The sequence below is a fragment of the Chlamydotis macqueenii genome, chromosome 4 (assembly GCF_036417535.1).
Source record: "Chlamydotis macqueenii isolate bChlMac1 chromosome 4, bChlMac1.mat, whole genome shotgun sequence".
Lineage (NCBI taxonomy): Eukaryota > Metazoa > Chordata > Aves > Otidiformes > Otididae > Chlamydotis > Chlamydotis macqueenii.
The window spans coordinates 59,273,605-59,291,354 of NC_141559.1; the positions used below are offsets into that span (position 1 = coordinate 59,273,605).

Sequence of the window (17,750 nt, forward strand, 5' to 3'; positions counted from 1 at the left end):
ATTTTAACTTAGTCTGTTCAAGATTGTAAATGTACTTGGAGGGAATTAAAGTTTACAGTTGTATTTTAAATAATGTGCATTTATAATTAGCATTTTTACTTGTATTGCCTGCAAGTTTGCACTGTATTAAAACTGAAAATTTTGAAGCCTTTTTAGCTTTCATGCTGTTTACAATTTGTGTTTATTTTGGACAATAAAAGATAAATTAGTTCAGTTTTTGGCTCACATGCACTAAGCCACTTATTGTATTTGGATGACAAACCGCACAGAGAATGTTAAAATTCAGATATAATCCTCTTCATTTCAATGGAAGAAAATAATAATTTCTATAAATATTTAGTTTTGTAACATTTTTCGCGCTCTTATTTTGTTGAATAAGCCCTGACGTTTCACTCGTCTGATTTATGTGTTCTTTTTAAGAACCTGTTACAGAATATACTGAAAAACATGAAAAGGTTGTTGCTGACTTTAGCAGGTGTCAGATCATGCAGTCAACTATTAATCTTCCACTAAATTCACATTTTTGACAACACAAGGATCTCTGAAATATGAATAACACCAAAACCACTATTAATAATATTGACTTTAAGTATGTAAGAGTTAGTGTATTCTAAGAATTACTTCTCTATTCAGATTTTTGTCATCAACTCTGTAGTGTTTCCAGTTTGAAAAACATGGAGTATATTTGAGAAGTCTTTTTGAGGGTTTTGTTGAGACGAGGGAACTTCTGGTTCAACTTTTTACTATTATTCCACAATCTTTCATCCAAACTCACCTTCCACATTGGAATAGAAAATCTGAATACAAAGAACTGTTTATTTCTAGTCCCTGATAATTGGTCTTTTTTTTTCATAGAATCACAGAGTGGCTTGGGTTGGAAGGGACCTTAAAGGTCATCTAGCTCCAACACCCCTGCCGTGGGCAGAGACACCTTCCACTAGACCAGGTTGCTCAAAGCCCCATCCAATGTGGCCTTGAACACTTCCAGGGATGGGGCATCCACAACGTCTCTGGGCACCCTGTTCCAGTGCCTCACCACTCTCACAGTGAAGAATTTCTTCCTTATCTCTAATCTAAATCTACCATTTTCCAGTTTAAAGCCATTGCCCCTCAGCCTATTGCTACAGGCCCCACTAAAAAGTTTCTCCCTGTCTTTCCTGTAGGCCCCCTTTAGGTACTGGAGGACCACTATAAGGTCTCCCCAGAGCCTTCTCTTCTCCAGGCTGAACAGCCCCAGCTCTCTCAGTTGGGGTTCAATTACCTGATGATTGAAATGTCTCACATTCATTTTTTTTCAGCAGTTGTTATGTCCCTTAAGGGTGTAGTTATCAAGAGAGAGCTAATTGGTAGAAGGAGCATTCTTGTTTCAGCAAAAGGCATTACCTTTCCTAGCCATTCAACTTATGTAAGCATTTCATACACGTGCCAGAATTGTTTCCCGTCTTTTGGCTACTAACTGAGTGACTGCAAGGGATCAGATTTGTGTTGGGTTACAGAGTTAGGAACTAGTTCACCTGAGTGAATTGAGAAAAACCTGTTTTTACCGCTGCTCATTTTCCGTCATCTGCTGTGTTTCATCCTGAGAGAACAATATGGAGCCTGTCACTCAGCTATCAAAAACAGATTTGTCACCTGGCTCCCTGGCTTACAGAGCTCTCCTAGAACTTCTGCTCGTGGATTACTGAGGTTTTCCATGTGCTTGTAGTCAGGAGGGCGAGTGAGCATGAGAAGATATTTCAGTGTGTTCTTTAGCATGTGATCTATGGCTTCTTAAAACCTATTTGAGTCTATGAGTGCTCCTGTTCTGACCAAGTCTTTGCCAGCACAAGTAGTTTTTATAAGAAATTTTTGTATTACCTAGAATAGAAATATTTCTAAGAAATATTTGTATTGCTAGATATGATTGTAGCAGAGACTATGAAGTGTAATTTTTTTTAGCTGGGATCTTGAAGAGCGGCTTTTTAAGAAAGGCATAGTTGTAGCCAGAATATCTTTCTTTTGTTGTTAAACAAGCTTCTCTGGTGGTTAACATATTCATGTCAGTCAAAGCTGGAGCTCCATTTTTTTAATCTTTTTTTGGTGGTAGCACTGGAAGCCAGGCAGGTGAAGGAACGGTCTAAGTACACACACCATTTTTTGAGATGGCTTTTATAGAAATGTTAATTGCATGGTTTAAAAAAGTTGTATTTGGACAGAGTATAACACTTTGAATGGGAGATAACTAATGTTGTGGCTAGGACACCCCAAGGCAGTGTTGCTGTCTGGGCAAACTAGCTACGCTGTATGAGTACCAGCCATCCTGCGGACAGAGGGGTAACTAGATGCTATATGCTTGTTGATCTAGGCGATGTTTCTGGTCATATACCTATACCCGTTTTAATTCTGGGCATCATTCTGTGTTGAAGAATAGCTGCAAACTGTATTTTACAGAGTAAGGATTATAAATTAAGTCTCCTCCAGAATTAAACCCTTATACAAAAAGGAGATGATCTCCTTAAATGTGGATATAGGGATATCCAGTTTTCCCGGCTCAGAAATCTCTCAGTGTCAGATGTTGCAAATCGGTACTATTGCTAACGTAAAACCTGCCCTTTGGGATTGACTTCCAAAGTTTGAAAATAAAATGAGCTTTTATTTTTATATAAGAAGGGTAGGAAATATCCATAGTTTGATAGATTTTTTTTTTAATAAGGTAAGTAGAATTATTTTGTTTTAATTTCCCCTGCTGTTGTTTTTAACTATAGAAATAACTGAAAGAGTAAATCCAGCCTTCCCAGTAGTCACTAAGGAACTTCTTTGTAGTCTCAGTAAATTTGCTAGCAGATCTTAATGTATTAATGAAAGCATGAATGTGATCAATCTCCAATTACATTTTTTTTTCTTTCTCAAATATATCAGTCATTGAAAATCATTATGATAAAGGAAGGAGCTTAAACTTTTCCAGTTGTTTTCCTCCTTCAGTTGCTCATCTGTTTCCTTGATGTGCTTTGCATAATGTTATGACTACACACAGCAAATCAGTTATGCCAATACAAGAGGAAATTGGGTTTGTAGAAATTATTCATGTATGTCTTTTATAAGGAACATAATATTTTCTTCTCATTTGTATATTTACATTGATAATAAACAGATTAGCCTGTTGTGACAATAAGTGTTGGAATTTGTGACACTACTGTGACATAAAACCTGTCAAAAAGAAAATATCAGTTCTAATCAAAGCATTGTAACAATTCTGTACTTTTTACAACTTTCATTATTAATGATGTAGTTTACCTAAGCAGAGGAAGAACCTATTTCCATAATACAGCAGATTAAATCCCATCCATTTAACCTCTCTGTGCCTGATAAAGAATGTGATATTTGTCTTTCTTTTTTGACTCTGTCATCTGTAAAATAGTAGTACTGATTTGCAGGTTATCCAGTGTTGACTTTTCTTGCAGTTAGCAAGCTCACCTAGTCTGTAAATGCAAATAGTCGTTACAGTTACTAAAAGCACTTTAAGTTTTACCCATCATATAGAGAAAAAAAGCAGTAAAATACATGTTAAAATATACTCTTAAAAGAGATCTTAGGTGGAAAAAAATAGTAATTGCTAAGTTTAAATAGGAAATTTTCATTTGGCTTCTCTATGCATAACTGTTATCACAGTCAGATCATTTATTATTATGTAATCACAGAGTATTGTAATTTTCCTTGATCTACATAATACTGGTAACACCTATCCATTATAAATCCCAAAATGTGTGTAGAGAGTGTATCTGTATAAAACAATGTCTGCATCACTATAGATTTTTAACTTTAATTTTAGAAGGCATTCAGTGGCTGCAGCCTCTGTGGAAGCAATAACTCTTTAGTCAGGTGATTTAAAGGTATTATGTAAATACTGTTCAGAAACTGCTCCGTACCTGGGATTCTTCAAACATGATAAGCCAAGTGCGATGCAGTAAAGGATCAGTTATAATCTTCCTTATCTTGAACTGCTGCTCTGACATTACACTAAATCATTATTTCAGTAAAAGCTGACCGAATCTCATTGTGAAGTGTCATGCCTTTCTTTTTCTCTGTTTCAGCTGAGACAATCCCAGTCGTACTGCACAGACACAGAATGCCTTCAGGAATGTGAGTAACTACTGAGATGAGGTGCATGGAAGTAAAATAAACAGTAATAATTAAAATACAGTCTGTCTGGTCCTTAAAGTGCAGCAGTTGACTTAATCTTATAGGAACATACTACATGAAATTAAATACTACAGTACTAAAATTGTTATGGGGCGGAAATTTCTGAGTATCTGTGATGCAGATTAACATTTGTACGTTGGAAGCATTGTATGGAAGTGGCAATGGGGAGCAGACTGGAGGCATCAATATACCAGCATGACCATTGGTCAGGCCCCAAGCACTACTGAACCTTACTGTTAGGCTCCAAACAGGATGACTTTAATTTTTCTCTACGGGAAAAAATTCTGAGGGGGCTTTATTTGTCCTCCTTACAGTCGTAGCAGCCTAACCTGTGAAGACTGGATGTTCAACACAGACCCCAACACTTAACACACATTCACGGCTGTGGCTGCGTAACTTACTGTCAGTACTGTGAACCCTCTGCTCCACTGTGAGGGAGAGGAGATTCCCCACCAGCTCTGACTTGATGAGTTGACATACACCGCAACTGCATCTCTGTTTGACTCTGTGGCTGTGCAGTTAATGAAACAAAGTACTGATGTATATATTTCCTTGAAATTTGCTGTGAAATACATCCAAAACCCTCTCCCAAATGGTGCACATAGCTAGGATAGTCAAACATTAGCAGCATCTGCAGGGAAGCATAGCTGTGCAGAGGTTATGCAGTAACGTAAGCTTGCCCTGAGGCACTCTGTTTACACTTTTCATGGTCTAGAGGGAACATCACCAAATGCTTAGAAATAAAAATTAAGTGAATCTGTTTTTCCTATATTGCTTTATCAATTGAGCACATGAACCCACTCACTTAGCCTGTGTCAGGACTTCTGTAATGCTCAGAGGGAGCAGGGAGCACCTGAGTGGTGTTCCTGGAAGCAGGAGCTGCTGGTGCCTGTGCCTTCCACAGGTCTAGGAGCAGCGCAGCCAACGTTTCCAGGATCTTGGGGAGAGGGCATGCCTTCGTTCAGTCTCATGTTCCTCCCTCTTCACTGCCTAGTAAAACCTGTTTAGAGATGGGCATGTAGCTTGGAGTTGCACTGTGCCCTCCCTGTGTGCAACAGTCCCAGATTCATTGCCATGTTGGGCTGAAGGGGAAAAGTTAAGAGCTTTCCCAGATAACCCCTGAAAAAAAGTGGGGCGCACATGTGCCGTAACAGTGCTGCTGGCTTTAGTCTTTCTTTATGCCCTTTCCAGGTTCTGCTGTATGTCTGTGACTTCTAGCATTCCTCTTCTCCCAAACGCACCTGTCCTAGGGCAGACTTTTTAATCTCCCACACCTTAGACTTCTATGTGTGTTGTTTTTTTTTTTAATCACAGGCATGTGGAAGAGAGAAAGAGGCAGGTGACAGGAGACAGAATATTTTCTGTATTAGAAGTAGGCACAGACAGGCTGTGCAGCTTTCTGAGCTGTTGTCTGCAGTCAAAACCAAGCGATGGTAGGTCATTCTCACTCAGGCCTTGGGAGTCTTGGCTCATCAATATTTATGAAGCTCTTAGGCTAAAGACTATGTAAATGAGTACGTTCTGTTATGTGTGATCACAAAGCTTGTGGAATAGCTTTCATGCTACCATGCTATGAAGAAAGGCTGAGAGAGCTGGGGTTGTTCAGCCTGGAGAAGAGGAGGCTCTGGGCAGACCTTATAGCAGTCTTTCAGTACTTTAAGGGGGCCTATAAGAAAGATGGGGAGGAACTTTTTAGAAGGGCCTTTAGCAATAAGAAAAGGGGTAATGGTTTTAAACTAAAAGAGGGTAGATTCAGACTGGATATAAGGAATTTTTTTTTTACTATGAGAGTGGTGAGGCACTGGCACAGGTTGCCCAGAGAGGTGGTGGATGCCCCATCCCTGGAAACATTCAAGGCCAGGTTGGACAGGGCTCTGAGCAACCTGACCTGGTTGAAGATGTCCCTGCTCCTTGCAGTGGGGTTGGACTAGATTAGCTTTAAAAGTCCCTTCCAACTCTAACCATTCTATGATTCTGTGAAGCTGTAGTACAGTGGGGATGTGAATGGTTTGCGGCAAATGGCTTTCCATCCTGAAAGCAATCCTTGCAATAACTGTCTGTGCTGATGCAAGCAATTTTGCAGCAATTGTTTCAAACTAGTAGTTTGTTTCAAAAACCAAAGTGAAAATTATAGAGTGAATCTTCTCCTACGTTATTATATTGACTTAAATTTAGTTCCAGCAAAGGTATTCTTCTGCTGATGCAATGTCACTGACTGCCTATAGGTCAAATTATTTTGTGATGCTTCTGTGATTCTGTGCTTGGGCCAACATGAGCTCTAGACTCCCATGAGTTAAAGGCAAAACCAGACAGATTGAGCCTGGAGAAGCTTCTAGAGATGTTTTCAGAGACAGATTAAAACAATTCTGGGCCAGTCTTCTGTCCATTGCTTCATTCTGTTCTGATGAGCTATACTGTGATGAGCTTATTTTTGAGGCGGGTCTCCTCTTCCCTAGGTCCCACAGCTCAATTTCCTGTTACTTGCTGACTTTGTTGCCTCATTTCAGGACCTTGATATGAAGAAGCGTGTTTTACTCCCACCCATTTGCTCATTCCCAGGATTTGGTCTTCCTTCTGGAAGCGCAGCTGGGAATGTTGTCATACACAGATTCTTAAGTTACAAGGTTGTGGAATTACTGATGAGATGTATGTGGTTTTGTTTTGGGAAACATCAAGGCTATGGTTCAGCCAGTGTCACAGAAGCATCATGTGTTATGTCATTGCTACCAGCTGGAAGATCTCGGAAACAGTCTGCATTGATTCTCCCTGAGCACATTTTGTTTTTTCAACCCTTGATTTCAGATCTTTTTTAGATTTTTGTAGCCAGATCAAAGCAGTAGCACCAAGGCTCCCTTCTTTGCATTTTTGTGTTAGTAGCTCTAAATTCTTATTCGGGGTTGTTGGCACCATTATACTGTAGTGACAACCCTGCAGAGAGTTTCCTGCCAGGGTCAGGACCAGCGCTTTGGGATTTGTACTCCTACGTACAGGAGGATATGAGCACGGCTTCAGAGAGCATTTGGGCACTCAGCTTGATGACTGTTTCTCTGCTGATTCTGCATCAGAATATCTGCTACGACGTTAAAGCATGTATCAGTGTCTGATGACTGTTCCCTCCATTTCAGTGGGTGCCTTGGAGAAAAAAGGCTGCATATGCAACACATTTAATATGCTGCTGGGATTGTTTATGCTCAGCAAATCAGATCTTACAGTTTCCGTTGAAATGAGGAATAAGAGTCATAATTCTTTTCTGAATTCTGTCTAATGCAAGTGGAGCAGGGAAGATTTCTCTGAAGTGTGCTGCAGTTGCAACATCAGCTTTCGTCCAGCCCAGGGAGGATCCTCAGCTGGTACTGAGCTGCTCTGATGGCTCATGGCCCTTCACAGTCAGCCTTCCATGCCAAAGGAAATGAGGGGCCACCGCCTGAATTTTTTGTCTGTGTTGTAACTATTCCCAGATGTTGTGACCTGGATTTACCACATTCATATTTTGAACACTATTCTCAGTGTTCTGCTAGTTTGTCAGAGATGACTGTCTCAAATGTTATCTGCTCCCAACTTTTATGTGTTTTAAAATGAATTCATATCTGTGATTTATCTTGAGTTGTACTCATCTAGGGGAGGCACGGCATGAAATGTCTGCCAACTCTTCCTTCCCTTTTTGGTAATTCCCTTCTCTCTGCTCAAGTCCTTTTTGGCTTTCTTCAGTTTCCTTATCTCTGCCTTTGAGGGTGGCAGCTTGCAGGAACTACCTGCTGAAGGACCCACAGGCCCTTTGTGTTCCCCGATGATTCATCTGTAAGACACCTCTCTTCATATGGTTTCCTACCTTTCTTTCACAGAACAGGTAAGGCTAAAAACACAGTGAAAAGAAGAAGGCATAAGTCAGAGGATGCTTTTGCCTTCCCACATGGAGATGTTAAACAGTAAAAAGCTGAAGATCCAAAAGGAGATATTTCTACCATGAGAGGGCAGACAAAAGGAACCACATGGAATATACTTTTACAGGAAAAGAAATGCCATCTTTTGTGTTTTTCTTTAGAGTACAACCTCAGTCTGAATGAAAAATAGCACTTTAAGAGGAAAACTGAGTTCATGTAAGGAGTATTTAACAAGGGCATTTATTAATTTTAATGTTGTATTCTTGAGGTTTCAGTTGCACAACCGTGAGGTGGTAGACCTTTACTCTTTAGAATTATTTTTACCAAACTCATCATTTTAGTAGCTTTGACTGCCTTCTAGTAGAGCATTAAATGAGGTGACAAACATCTGTCACAGAAGATTATTTTTTCCCTTCCATTTCCCTCAGATAGAAGACTAGTTTATGTGGCCTAGTGTCTGTTTCTATAGGAAAGAGCAAGCTGAAGAACTGTATCCACTGTATATGTGGAGCAACAGATAGGATTCACCATTGTCATTAGCTCCCATGGGGGTTTATCCTACAGTCTCAGATCAGAGCCTCATAAAGCTTCCTCCTGCACGGAGATAATTCAGCCATGATGTAAAAAAGTTCCGGGTAACCAGAGGGGCAGAACTGCTCCCAGGCTTCATTCAGAGGTACGTGGATATATAGGTATGCTGAGCCCAGGGGACCAGATACTCTGAAAATAAAGACCTTGGGCTGCGTTTGGTGTTGTCACCAAATCATGTCACTCAGTGATACGGGAATATGCACTGCTACATTTTGTACTAGTTGGTGTCTCCCAGGTGCTGGAGATTGATAACCGGATCCATCCATCAAAATGGATGGTCGCAGTGATATTAATCTTTGAGGTCAGAACAGGAAAATCTTCTAGCCATCTGGAAATCTTAAAAAATGTCATCCACAGGTGCTCTTATTAGGATAGCCGTTATTCATCAAGGAATCAAAAAAAGGCTTCTAAATTACTTGCAAAAATATCAAGTATAGGTAAAAGCACTGTGGCTGTGAACTCTTAAAAATAAGATTTTTTTCTTCTGCCCATCAGCATAAATTCCATCCTGCTTGGTTTCAGCTTCACTCAACTATTCTTTATCCATAAGCTGATCTTCCTGATTATTTTGTGATCTCAGCGATGGAGGTCTTTGCAGCAAAATATAGTAATCATCTACGTATTATTGGTCCCAATAGCTGAAACAGCTTCTTGTCTGTTCTCTTGATGTGTGATGCAAAGCTTTGAAAAGTGTGATTCACTCCAGCTATGTGAGATTTTGCTTATGCTCATCTCCTTATGTTAAGAGATTAAAGTAACAGATTCTGAAATATCGCATGTCTTTATTAAAACACATGATCATTTGGGAGAGATGTGGGTTTAATGGTACTTGAATAGCGTAAACAGTGTTGTGGCTGTTTTAGTATCTGGCATGCTTTGAGTAGGTAGTAAAGGGCCAAGCTGTTGTCTTGCTTAACTTAGTTTAGAACATGTTTCAGCACATTTGGTTCCATCCAAACCGTATTACAACGCAGGCTGGATAGAAATCGTGTCTTGCACGAACGCCTTCTGTGCTTCCCTCTGCTCCCTTCCTTGACCTGCAGCATGAGCTGACCTAGCAGCATCTAGTTACCCCAGCTCTTGTTTAACCAGAGACCCTAAGTGCACTGTGGTTCAGCAAAAATTCCAGAAGGCAGCCTGACTACTCCTTGTTTCTCTGCAGTGTATGGGGAATCCAGCCTAACAGGTGATCTGAATTTTCAGTGTTCTACTGAACATACGTGCCAAAGCAGGTACCTAAGGCTGTCTTATGCGCTGCTGAAGGTATTCTCAAGGTGGCTATTAATGTTGTCCAAAAGCCCCAAAGTAAAGCAGTTGTTCTTTTCATGCCAAAATATACGCTAGTTTACTGGATTGCATATATAAAGGTCATCCAAGATTTAAAATATTGGTATGTCGTGTTGATAACAGTAGTATTTTCCCTCAACACAACTCAAGGTCTAAACTCTTTCTTGCACAATTCCATATGCTTTCTGAATCAATTACATGTTAGAGTTTAATGAATCAGAGGCTGTAGCATTCTCGTTTCTTTTCTTTGCATTATACCTTCTCCTCGTGCGCAGCACCCTTTATTCACTTAGATCTCCAAAAGAATTGTCACTTGTATATACTTCTAATCTTAAAATTCCTCTACATTAGCAACTTTTCCAGTTTTGAAATGTCTATATTTTTTACATTTAAAAGGCAAGACCTGTATGCCAATTTCATTTGCTCATACAAGTTAATAGTGGTGTTTGTGCTTTGAGAAGCATGAACTTCTATAATACATGGTTTTTTTCTTCTTTGACATTTTTGAGTGCATGTGATGTCGGTAAAAGACCTCAGTCTAACAGCTGCAGCTCATGAAGTCTTATTCACAGAACAGCAGTGTTGTGAATGGCATAGCTGTAAGCTTCCCCACAGTGCCCCTCTGCTGTGCCGTAGCTGTGTTGTGAAGACACCGCTTTCATAGGAGAGCCTCTGTTAAAAATGCTACCCAGTGTGACAGTGGTGAGGATGGTTCTTTGGTATCAGCATTAACCTTCAAGGAAATAACTGACTCCAGCAGTTCGCTGGGTATCTAGCAAATGTTAAATAAGAACAACTTCCAGCTGGTACTAAATCCAGACTTGACTGAATAATTAGATGACCCACGTGAGTTAACTGAAAAATCTGATGGATGCGAGTGTCTCTGTGGAATTTTCCCAGATGTTAATGTTTTCAACTTGAGTAATAAAATAGAATAGCTCTTCTCTTTCAGAAGGTTATTCAGTATAGCTTTGTATTAATTCTCTGTATTAATTGATCATCTAGATCATTCATGAAGATGTTAGGTCCTTAGATGCTATTGAAATGGAGCCATGTAAATACCATAGGTAATTAACTATACATTAGTTTACAAGTCAGCTGACAACATTAGTTACAGTTTGATTAATTGAAATTATGTTTCAGAGGAGAAAAGTGGTTGTTTTCAAATGTGCAGGTATTTGCAAGAGTTTCTTGATCCAAAAAGACTAACCAGCCATCTCCAGTCTGAGGGTATTTTCTCAGTTTTTTTTCCGTGCTTTGATGTCTCAGCCATTCAGTATAGAAAATAGCTGTAAAATTTTATATTGTATTCCTGGGCTTCACTTTTTTGTGTATCTCCTCAACATTTTTTCCTCCCTGACAGATATGTTTTCCTTGATGCTATCAGAAATGCCACATGACTTGGATAATCAGCCATGGAGATCCAGCATATTGACACTGACACTTGTTCGAACAAACTCTCAATAAATAACTTATAGTAGCCAACAAAATTATAACCATTAGTTTGCTCCCTTCTTACTAGAATTAGCATGTTCTCTGTAGGGGGGCTAACAACAAAGTTTAAGCTTTCATCTCTTTATTCTTTATTCTTTTATTTGTTTGATGCCAAAAGCAAATACCAACATATAGATGGGAGTTTTTCCCACATAAATACATTTTGCATCAAGTCTGATTTCTTAAAAAGCAAAAGTATGTGTTTATCATCTCCAGTTCATTAGGAGTTAATGTGAACTATGAAATATTCATTATAATTCTGAGAATTCCAGTGAAATCTTATGAAATAGATTCTCTTTTCAAAGGGATAAGAAACGTGAAAAAAAGCAGTAACACTAACCAAGAATCACTTGTCTCAAAGATAAAAGGAAGGACTAATCAGAAAACTAAATTGAAAAATATTTCAGGTTGGTTTTTTTTCTGAGACTTATGTTGCATTTTTGTTTCCATTTAGGGGAAAGAACTCTGCTGTCACTGTGTGTTATAACTTGAGTTTTCCTTGTCTGTAGTGCCAGGACCAAATTCCTCCAGTGACAATGGCATCAGCTTTGCCATGATTATGATGGCCTGGGTGGTGATTGCACTTGTCTTGTTCTTACTGAGACCTAGTAATCTGAGGGGATCCAACACAGCCGGAAAGCCAACCAGCCCACATAATGTAAGTGCATCTTAAAGTTCCCGGCAGAGAGCCTCTACATAGCTTGAACGTGTTTGGTTTTTATACAGGCGATGTTACAGTCATTTTCTCGTTGCATTTTTTTTTCCTGTATTATCTTGGAACTTCATTAACAATGCAAATGAGTAAAACCAAAGCGATTCAGGAAACTGTATTGTTCTTTGATGCTCATTTACTCTAAATATTGAAAGAGATGCTGCAAGATCTTAAAAGAAAGCATAACATAACTCTTCTGAGTTCTTCTTTTATTGCTAAGTCCCCTTACGTGAAGCACTGTTTCTAATCCTGTCTGTGTTTCCTTTCCCCTAGGGACAAGAACCACCAGCCCCACCAGTGGACTAGAGCATTCAGTATCAGAAAAGTTCAGCAGCTAAAACCTTGCACGACCAAATGAACGAAGTGACCAGATTACTCCTAAACCCCATTCAATACTCTTTTCTCACTTATATAGAGCAGAATTATAATTCAGCAGTTTTCTTCATGAACTGCTTTTAGCGACTTCAATTTTAAGTTAAATTTTGCTTTGTATGTCATTACAATTCCTAGTAGATTGTAATTTGAATAATTATAAGGTGTTCCAGGGGTTTTTTGGTTGTTACCGTTACTGTGGACATTCCACTCAGTCTCTTTCTGTTACAATGATCTTAATTTCTTTGCAGTGATTTCTGATATGCATTGAAAGAAAAAGAAAATCCCTGTGCATCTATAATAATGACGGTTACTGACCTTTCTTCAGATTAATCCATATTTTTTTCTCCAGTATGCTTTTGAGAGTTATATTATGGTTGCAACTATTAGCTTAGTTATGTGGTGAAAAATTGAAATTATTTTTTATTTGACCTGGGTTCAGAGCACCTTTTAGTCTGGTCTTTGGACCACTAACATAGTTTCCAGGGTTGTTGGCAAAAGCACGGATTGGCCACTAGAATTATACTACGTGTGCGTGTGTGCGCGCAAAGAAGTGAATGTGATAATTGCCACTGTCAAAGCTTTGACATATATATTGGGAACTTTACACAGGATCATACCACCAAAAATAAATTAATTTTATCTTGTTCATTCATAAATGATACATCTTATTCAATATGTTGTCCAAAAAACGTATTCCAAAACTGGATTTGTTTACTTATAGACTTGATGAAAAGAGAAATTTAGTGAGAACTTGGTAACATTTTCTGTCTTGGTATAGTCTTTTAACAATTGGTATCTTAACAAGTTTTTAGCCATGATGTAGTGTACATTGGACAGGATGAAATCATACCAAGAGGTTACCAGGATTACCGACTTTTGGTATACAACAGATACTGGATGTATGTTATCAGCAGTTCTTAACATTTCACCCTTATGTACTGGTTGTAATTGTCAAATAACAAAGCTTGCAGGTGAGTACATATGGCATGTCTTTTCCCTCTAATATTTGTGTGTGTGTGTGGTGCGTTTATGTGTGCGTATGTGTGGCTGTGCACATACCTGTGCATATCTCCCATTGTAGCAAATGGGAATGACTTTTGTATGTACATTAATTTAAGAACATTTTAAAGATGTACAGAAAAGTGACACTGTATATTTTTCTTGATCAATTTGGAAAATTGATGGAATAATGTAAAGAAAATTTTTATGTTACCAATATGAAGCTTCTTTCTGTAAAGGTCAGCAGAAGAGACAGATGGGCATTCAAAGCCTTACTCTACAAACCTTTATTTCATGAGGACTTTAGTTATGGAGCTGAAGGAACTAAGTGTTAAGATGCATAAAGGTTTGTATTAACGGGCTCTAGCAAAAATCTCAGATCAGATCCCATGGTTGACAGATGCAGGGTTTTCCTCCTCAGGGTAAATGGCGTGCCAGCTAAGCCTCCTTGAAAAGGCACAGCGTAGACCTGAAGAAAGGCTTCTGTAATTTGATGTGACTGCCATTTGAATTTCTGTGGAATAGTGTGCTCCCAAGCATAGGAGCATGTGTAAAAAATTTTAAAAATATATAAAAAATTAAGATGATTGGGCCAGGTGCTCTCAGTGACATCAGTGCGGTCCCATGTAAAGCAACGGAGCTGCAGCAGAGAAGCTGAGGGAATCTGTCCTATCACGTCTAATGGTGTACAGGCCACAAACACTGTGTGAAGATGTCACTGGGACAAGCAATCTGTCTGTGCTTGCTTTTTGCCTTCCATGTACGTTTATGTTTGGATACTGTTTTGAACAGAAAACAGCATAATTTTGTTGAACCAACAAGAAAATATATATAATCTCCTACAATGACCTCTTATCCAAGAATTTTTGGCCAAAATTCTTCACTATCGGATCATAAAACAGGCTTCCAGTTGATTAAAAAGCCAAGTGAAACAGGCTTCATTTCAGACAGAGCACCATCCTCATCCTATTGATGAGATTTACAGCAGATGCTCCTCAGTCATGAGGATCAGTCTCGCTTTACTTAAATATCTGTTTACGTATTTATGAAAGTCATCGTGTGCAACAAGCTCTATCTGCCATGGGAAATGAACTTCTTGTTCAGAGTAATGTTGTGTTTTACATTTAAATGAACTGTCTTTGCTTCAAATTCCTCTGAGTAATTGTCCCAGTGATTTTATACATGTATGCTTTCCTCATGTAAATTGCTATTTTAAATTTTTTATGTGAAAGAAAAAACATTGGAAATATTTTATTGTAAAATGTTTTACTAAAGAGCCAGGCCACTATCCCACGTCAAAATGTACGCCTTTTAAATTCAGATAATCTCTCCGAGATATAACCTTCAAATCACCACTCTTAATTAAAACTAAAGTAACTAATTGTAGGACTGTATTTTGCCACTCTTATTCATGTTAAATAGTGCCTTACTCATCAAGTAGTTGCACTGAAGTTTGTGGGACTACTCTGAGATAATGTACTAGTAGCAGCTTTGGTAAGGGTGGCAGAAATCTGGCCTTTAGTGATGTCATTTGCGATTAAATAATTGTATCATGGTTACAGATGTTTATTATAAATTTTGAGAAGCTGTGTGGAAGAGATTAATAGTATGTGAAGCTTCAGGAGATGATTAATTCTGTAATGAGGGTTTTAAGGTTGGTTAGTAAGAGACACAAGTTGTAGCAACTTGGGAAATATGGAGGGCGGTTTACAATTATACCTTAGCTTAGAACTTTGTTAAAACAATAGTATTTTTAGAGTCTGCTTAACACAATTATTATCTTCTGAAATGAGAAATCATATGTATTCATGTATTGTCTGCAGATCACTTAGCCTTGTAATGTTCATGATTGAAAAAGGAAGAGTGATGATGTGGTGTACCTAATATAAATCGATGGTTTAAAATGTCTGAATTATGCCAAACAAAAAATCATCTGTGCCATTTGCGGTTTCCTAGTAAACTTTTACTGAGTACTTGGATTGGGATAAAGGGCTTGTACTATGCACTTTTTATTGACTTAACAAAATAAAGAGCAATCATTAGTAACCTTTTGTCTTTGTCTCTTAATCTTTATAAAAGGTGAAGGACAGCACCAACCTATCAATTTCTAAGGTAATTTGAATTCATCTAAAAATAAGTATGAGTAAAAACAGCATGTTATCGGTGTAAAATTTAAAATGTAAATTCTAACTTTTCTAATGAACACTTGCCTTCTGCATGTATCTCAAGCAAGTCAGAACAAATTATTAACAGCTTCCAAGGTTTAAGACACTTTCATGACCAACACAGATGTCTCTCTGCCTTTTGCTCTTCAAAGTAGTTAAGCAACCTAGGAAGTTAGGAATACTACAACAAGAAAAGTCATGACAGAGGCCAAATATACAATTATGTTACTTAATTTTAGATCAAATCCTACTACTTTGGGATTTGCAGTCTATTTTCTAGTCCCAGTTCTTGGCAGCATTGAACCCAGAGCTGCTCCGAGAAAGGAAGATGCTCCAGTGGATCTGAGGCAGCATGTAGAGACCTGCTGCTTCCTCACTGTTCCCACAGAGTGCAGGACTCTTCTTCCTCCAGCAACAGGGCACGAAATGCTGAGCACTGCCTCGGCAGCACCTCAGATCCCACGTTAGGGATTCATGTGTTATTCCGAGGAAAATAAGTGAAAACACTAGGGGAGCATTAGGGTTTAAAATAATAATACAGCTATACAGAGATAGTGGTAATAAATACCAGAGAATGAGAAACAAAATCTGTATTTCTTTTTAGTAATAATAAAATAATAATTTAATAACAAATGCTTTAGGCATTTGAGTCCATTTAGAAACTATATGATCTTAATCAGAGATTATTAATGTCTACTCATCAAGATTTACTCTTTTACTCAAAGATGAGGTTAGAAATAACCCCTAAAACTAATGCTAAACTTTACTTATAAGTACACTTGTTAAGATATTTCCCAAGGATGCACTTGCCTATTACGAAAAGTGATGCAGAAAGGAAATTACCACAAATTTAGATTAACTGTGTTGAATGGATCTGCATGAGGCCTAGCTCAGGCTAGCACAAGACCAGGTAAGTGGAGATTACTCCACCCCAAAGCCTGAAAAAAAATTTGTATCCCATCTAGGATGTTTGGGAGAAATACATCAAATCATTGCAGCAAAATATTCTGTGAACATGAAGTGGGTTCCTTGCGAAAATGGACAACTTGCCTTCTTTCCTCCTTCTACCCTTACTTGTTCAGTACCAGCCAACAGCCTACAGTGCATGTCACTCAAAGACATGAACCTTGGGGTGGGGGAAGTAACTGACTGTCCCATGGTGAACCACATCCTCACTTGTAGAACAGCACATCTCTGTTGGCTTCCAGGGAGCCGAGTCATCGGCATCAGCTGAAGATTTGTCTCTTCGTACAAGAATACCTGAACCTATGTTACTTGATCTTATATCTAAATTATTGCCAGCTCCCATAGCAAGTACTTTGTAATTAAATATAATAACTAGAAGAAACTGGCTTCCACATTACCTTTTAAACACATCTGCAGATAAGAGTGTTGGTCAAAGAGGGTGTCTGAAAGACATGTATTCAATACATTACAATAAATATTAATTCACCATATGTATCCAGCTTTCCAGGTTTCTCTCTTCTTGCTTGCATGGAAAGTGATATTATAAAATATTTTATGCAATGTTAATTGAAAATACAGCAGTAAATTCTAATCAAAGGTTACAAGTAGCAAGCTTTAAAAAAAAAAAAAAAAGTCTTGCATCTATGGGCTTTGTTATTATGTCCTCCAAGCTACAAATGATGAAACAGAGGAATAATTTCTGTGACTATGTAGTTTTTAGACTTACATGCATTTTGAAAATCTTGAAGGTTATTATCTTCTTCTAATGCAAAAAAAAAATACTCTACAAATGTCAAAGAAGATATCAGAGCTGAGAAAATATGTTTCTTAAGCAGATCAACAACAACAAAAAAAACCCCACCATTGTACAACATTCTGAAGGTCAGAATCATTGATGTGATAAAAAAAGTAAATCTTAGAAAAGATGTAGGAGCTCAGTTCAGAGCTGAACTTGTAGATTAAATGATAAATGATAAACTGAATACAGTTGGCAAGAAAATGATCCACAGCAGCCCTCACAGGACTGGAAACTACACCAAGCTCAGCAGGTAACACACCAAAATCTGCTTTGTCGTTGTGGTGATGGTGAGTAAAAATTTG

General features: G+C 38.3%; 1 protein-coding gene across 3 annotated transcripts in view; it reads left to right on the plus strand.

The window, feature by feature from the left end:
- Nucleotides 1-15,564, plus strand: part of SMIM14 (small integral membrane protein 14) — a 41,966-nt gene extending 26,402 nt beyond the window's left edge. For all 3 annotated transcript variants that reach the window (XM_086747608.1, XM_086747607.1, XM_086747606.1), the window contains 3 exons: nt 4,071-4,119; nt 11,942-12,090; nt 12,418-15,564. In XM_086747608.1, coding sequence (XP_086603734.1) covers nt 4,071-4,119; nt 11,942-12,090; nt 12,418-12,450 — 231 coding nt within the window. In that variant the 3' untranslated portion in view covers nt 12,451-15,564. The remainder of the gene's footprint in view (nt 1-4,070; nt 4,120-11,941; nt 12,091-12,417) is intronic.
- The last annotated feature ends 2,186 nt before the right edge of the window (nt 15,565-17,750 follow it).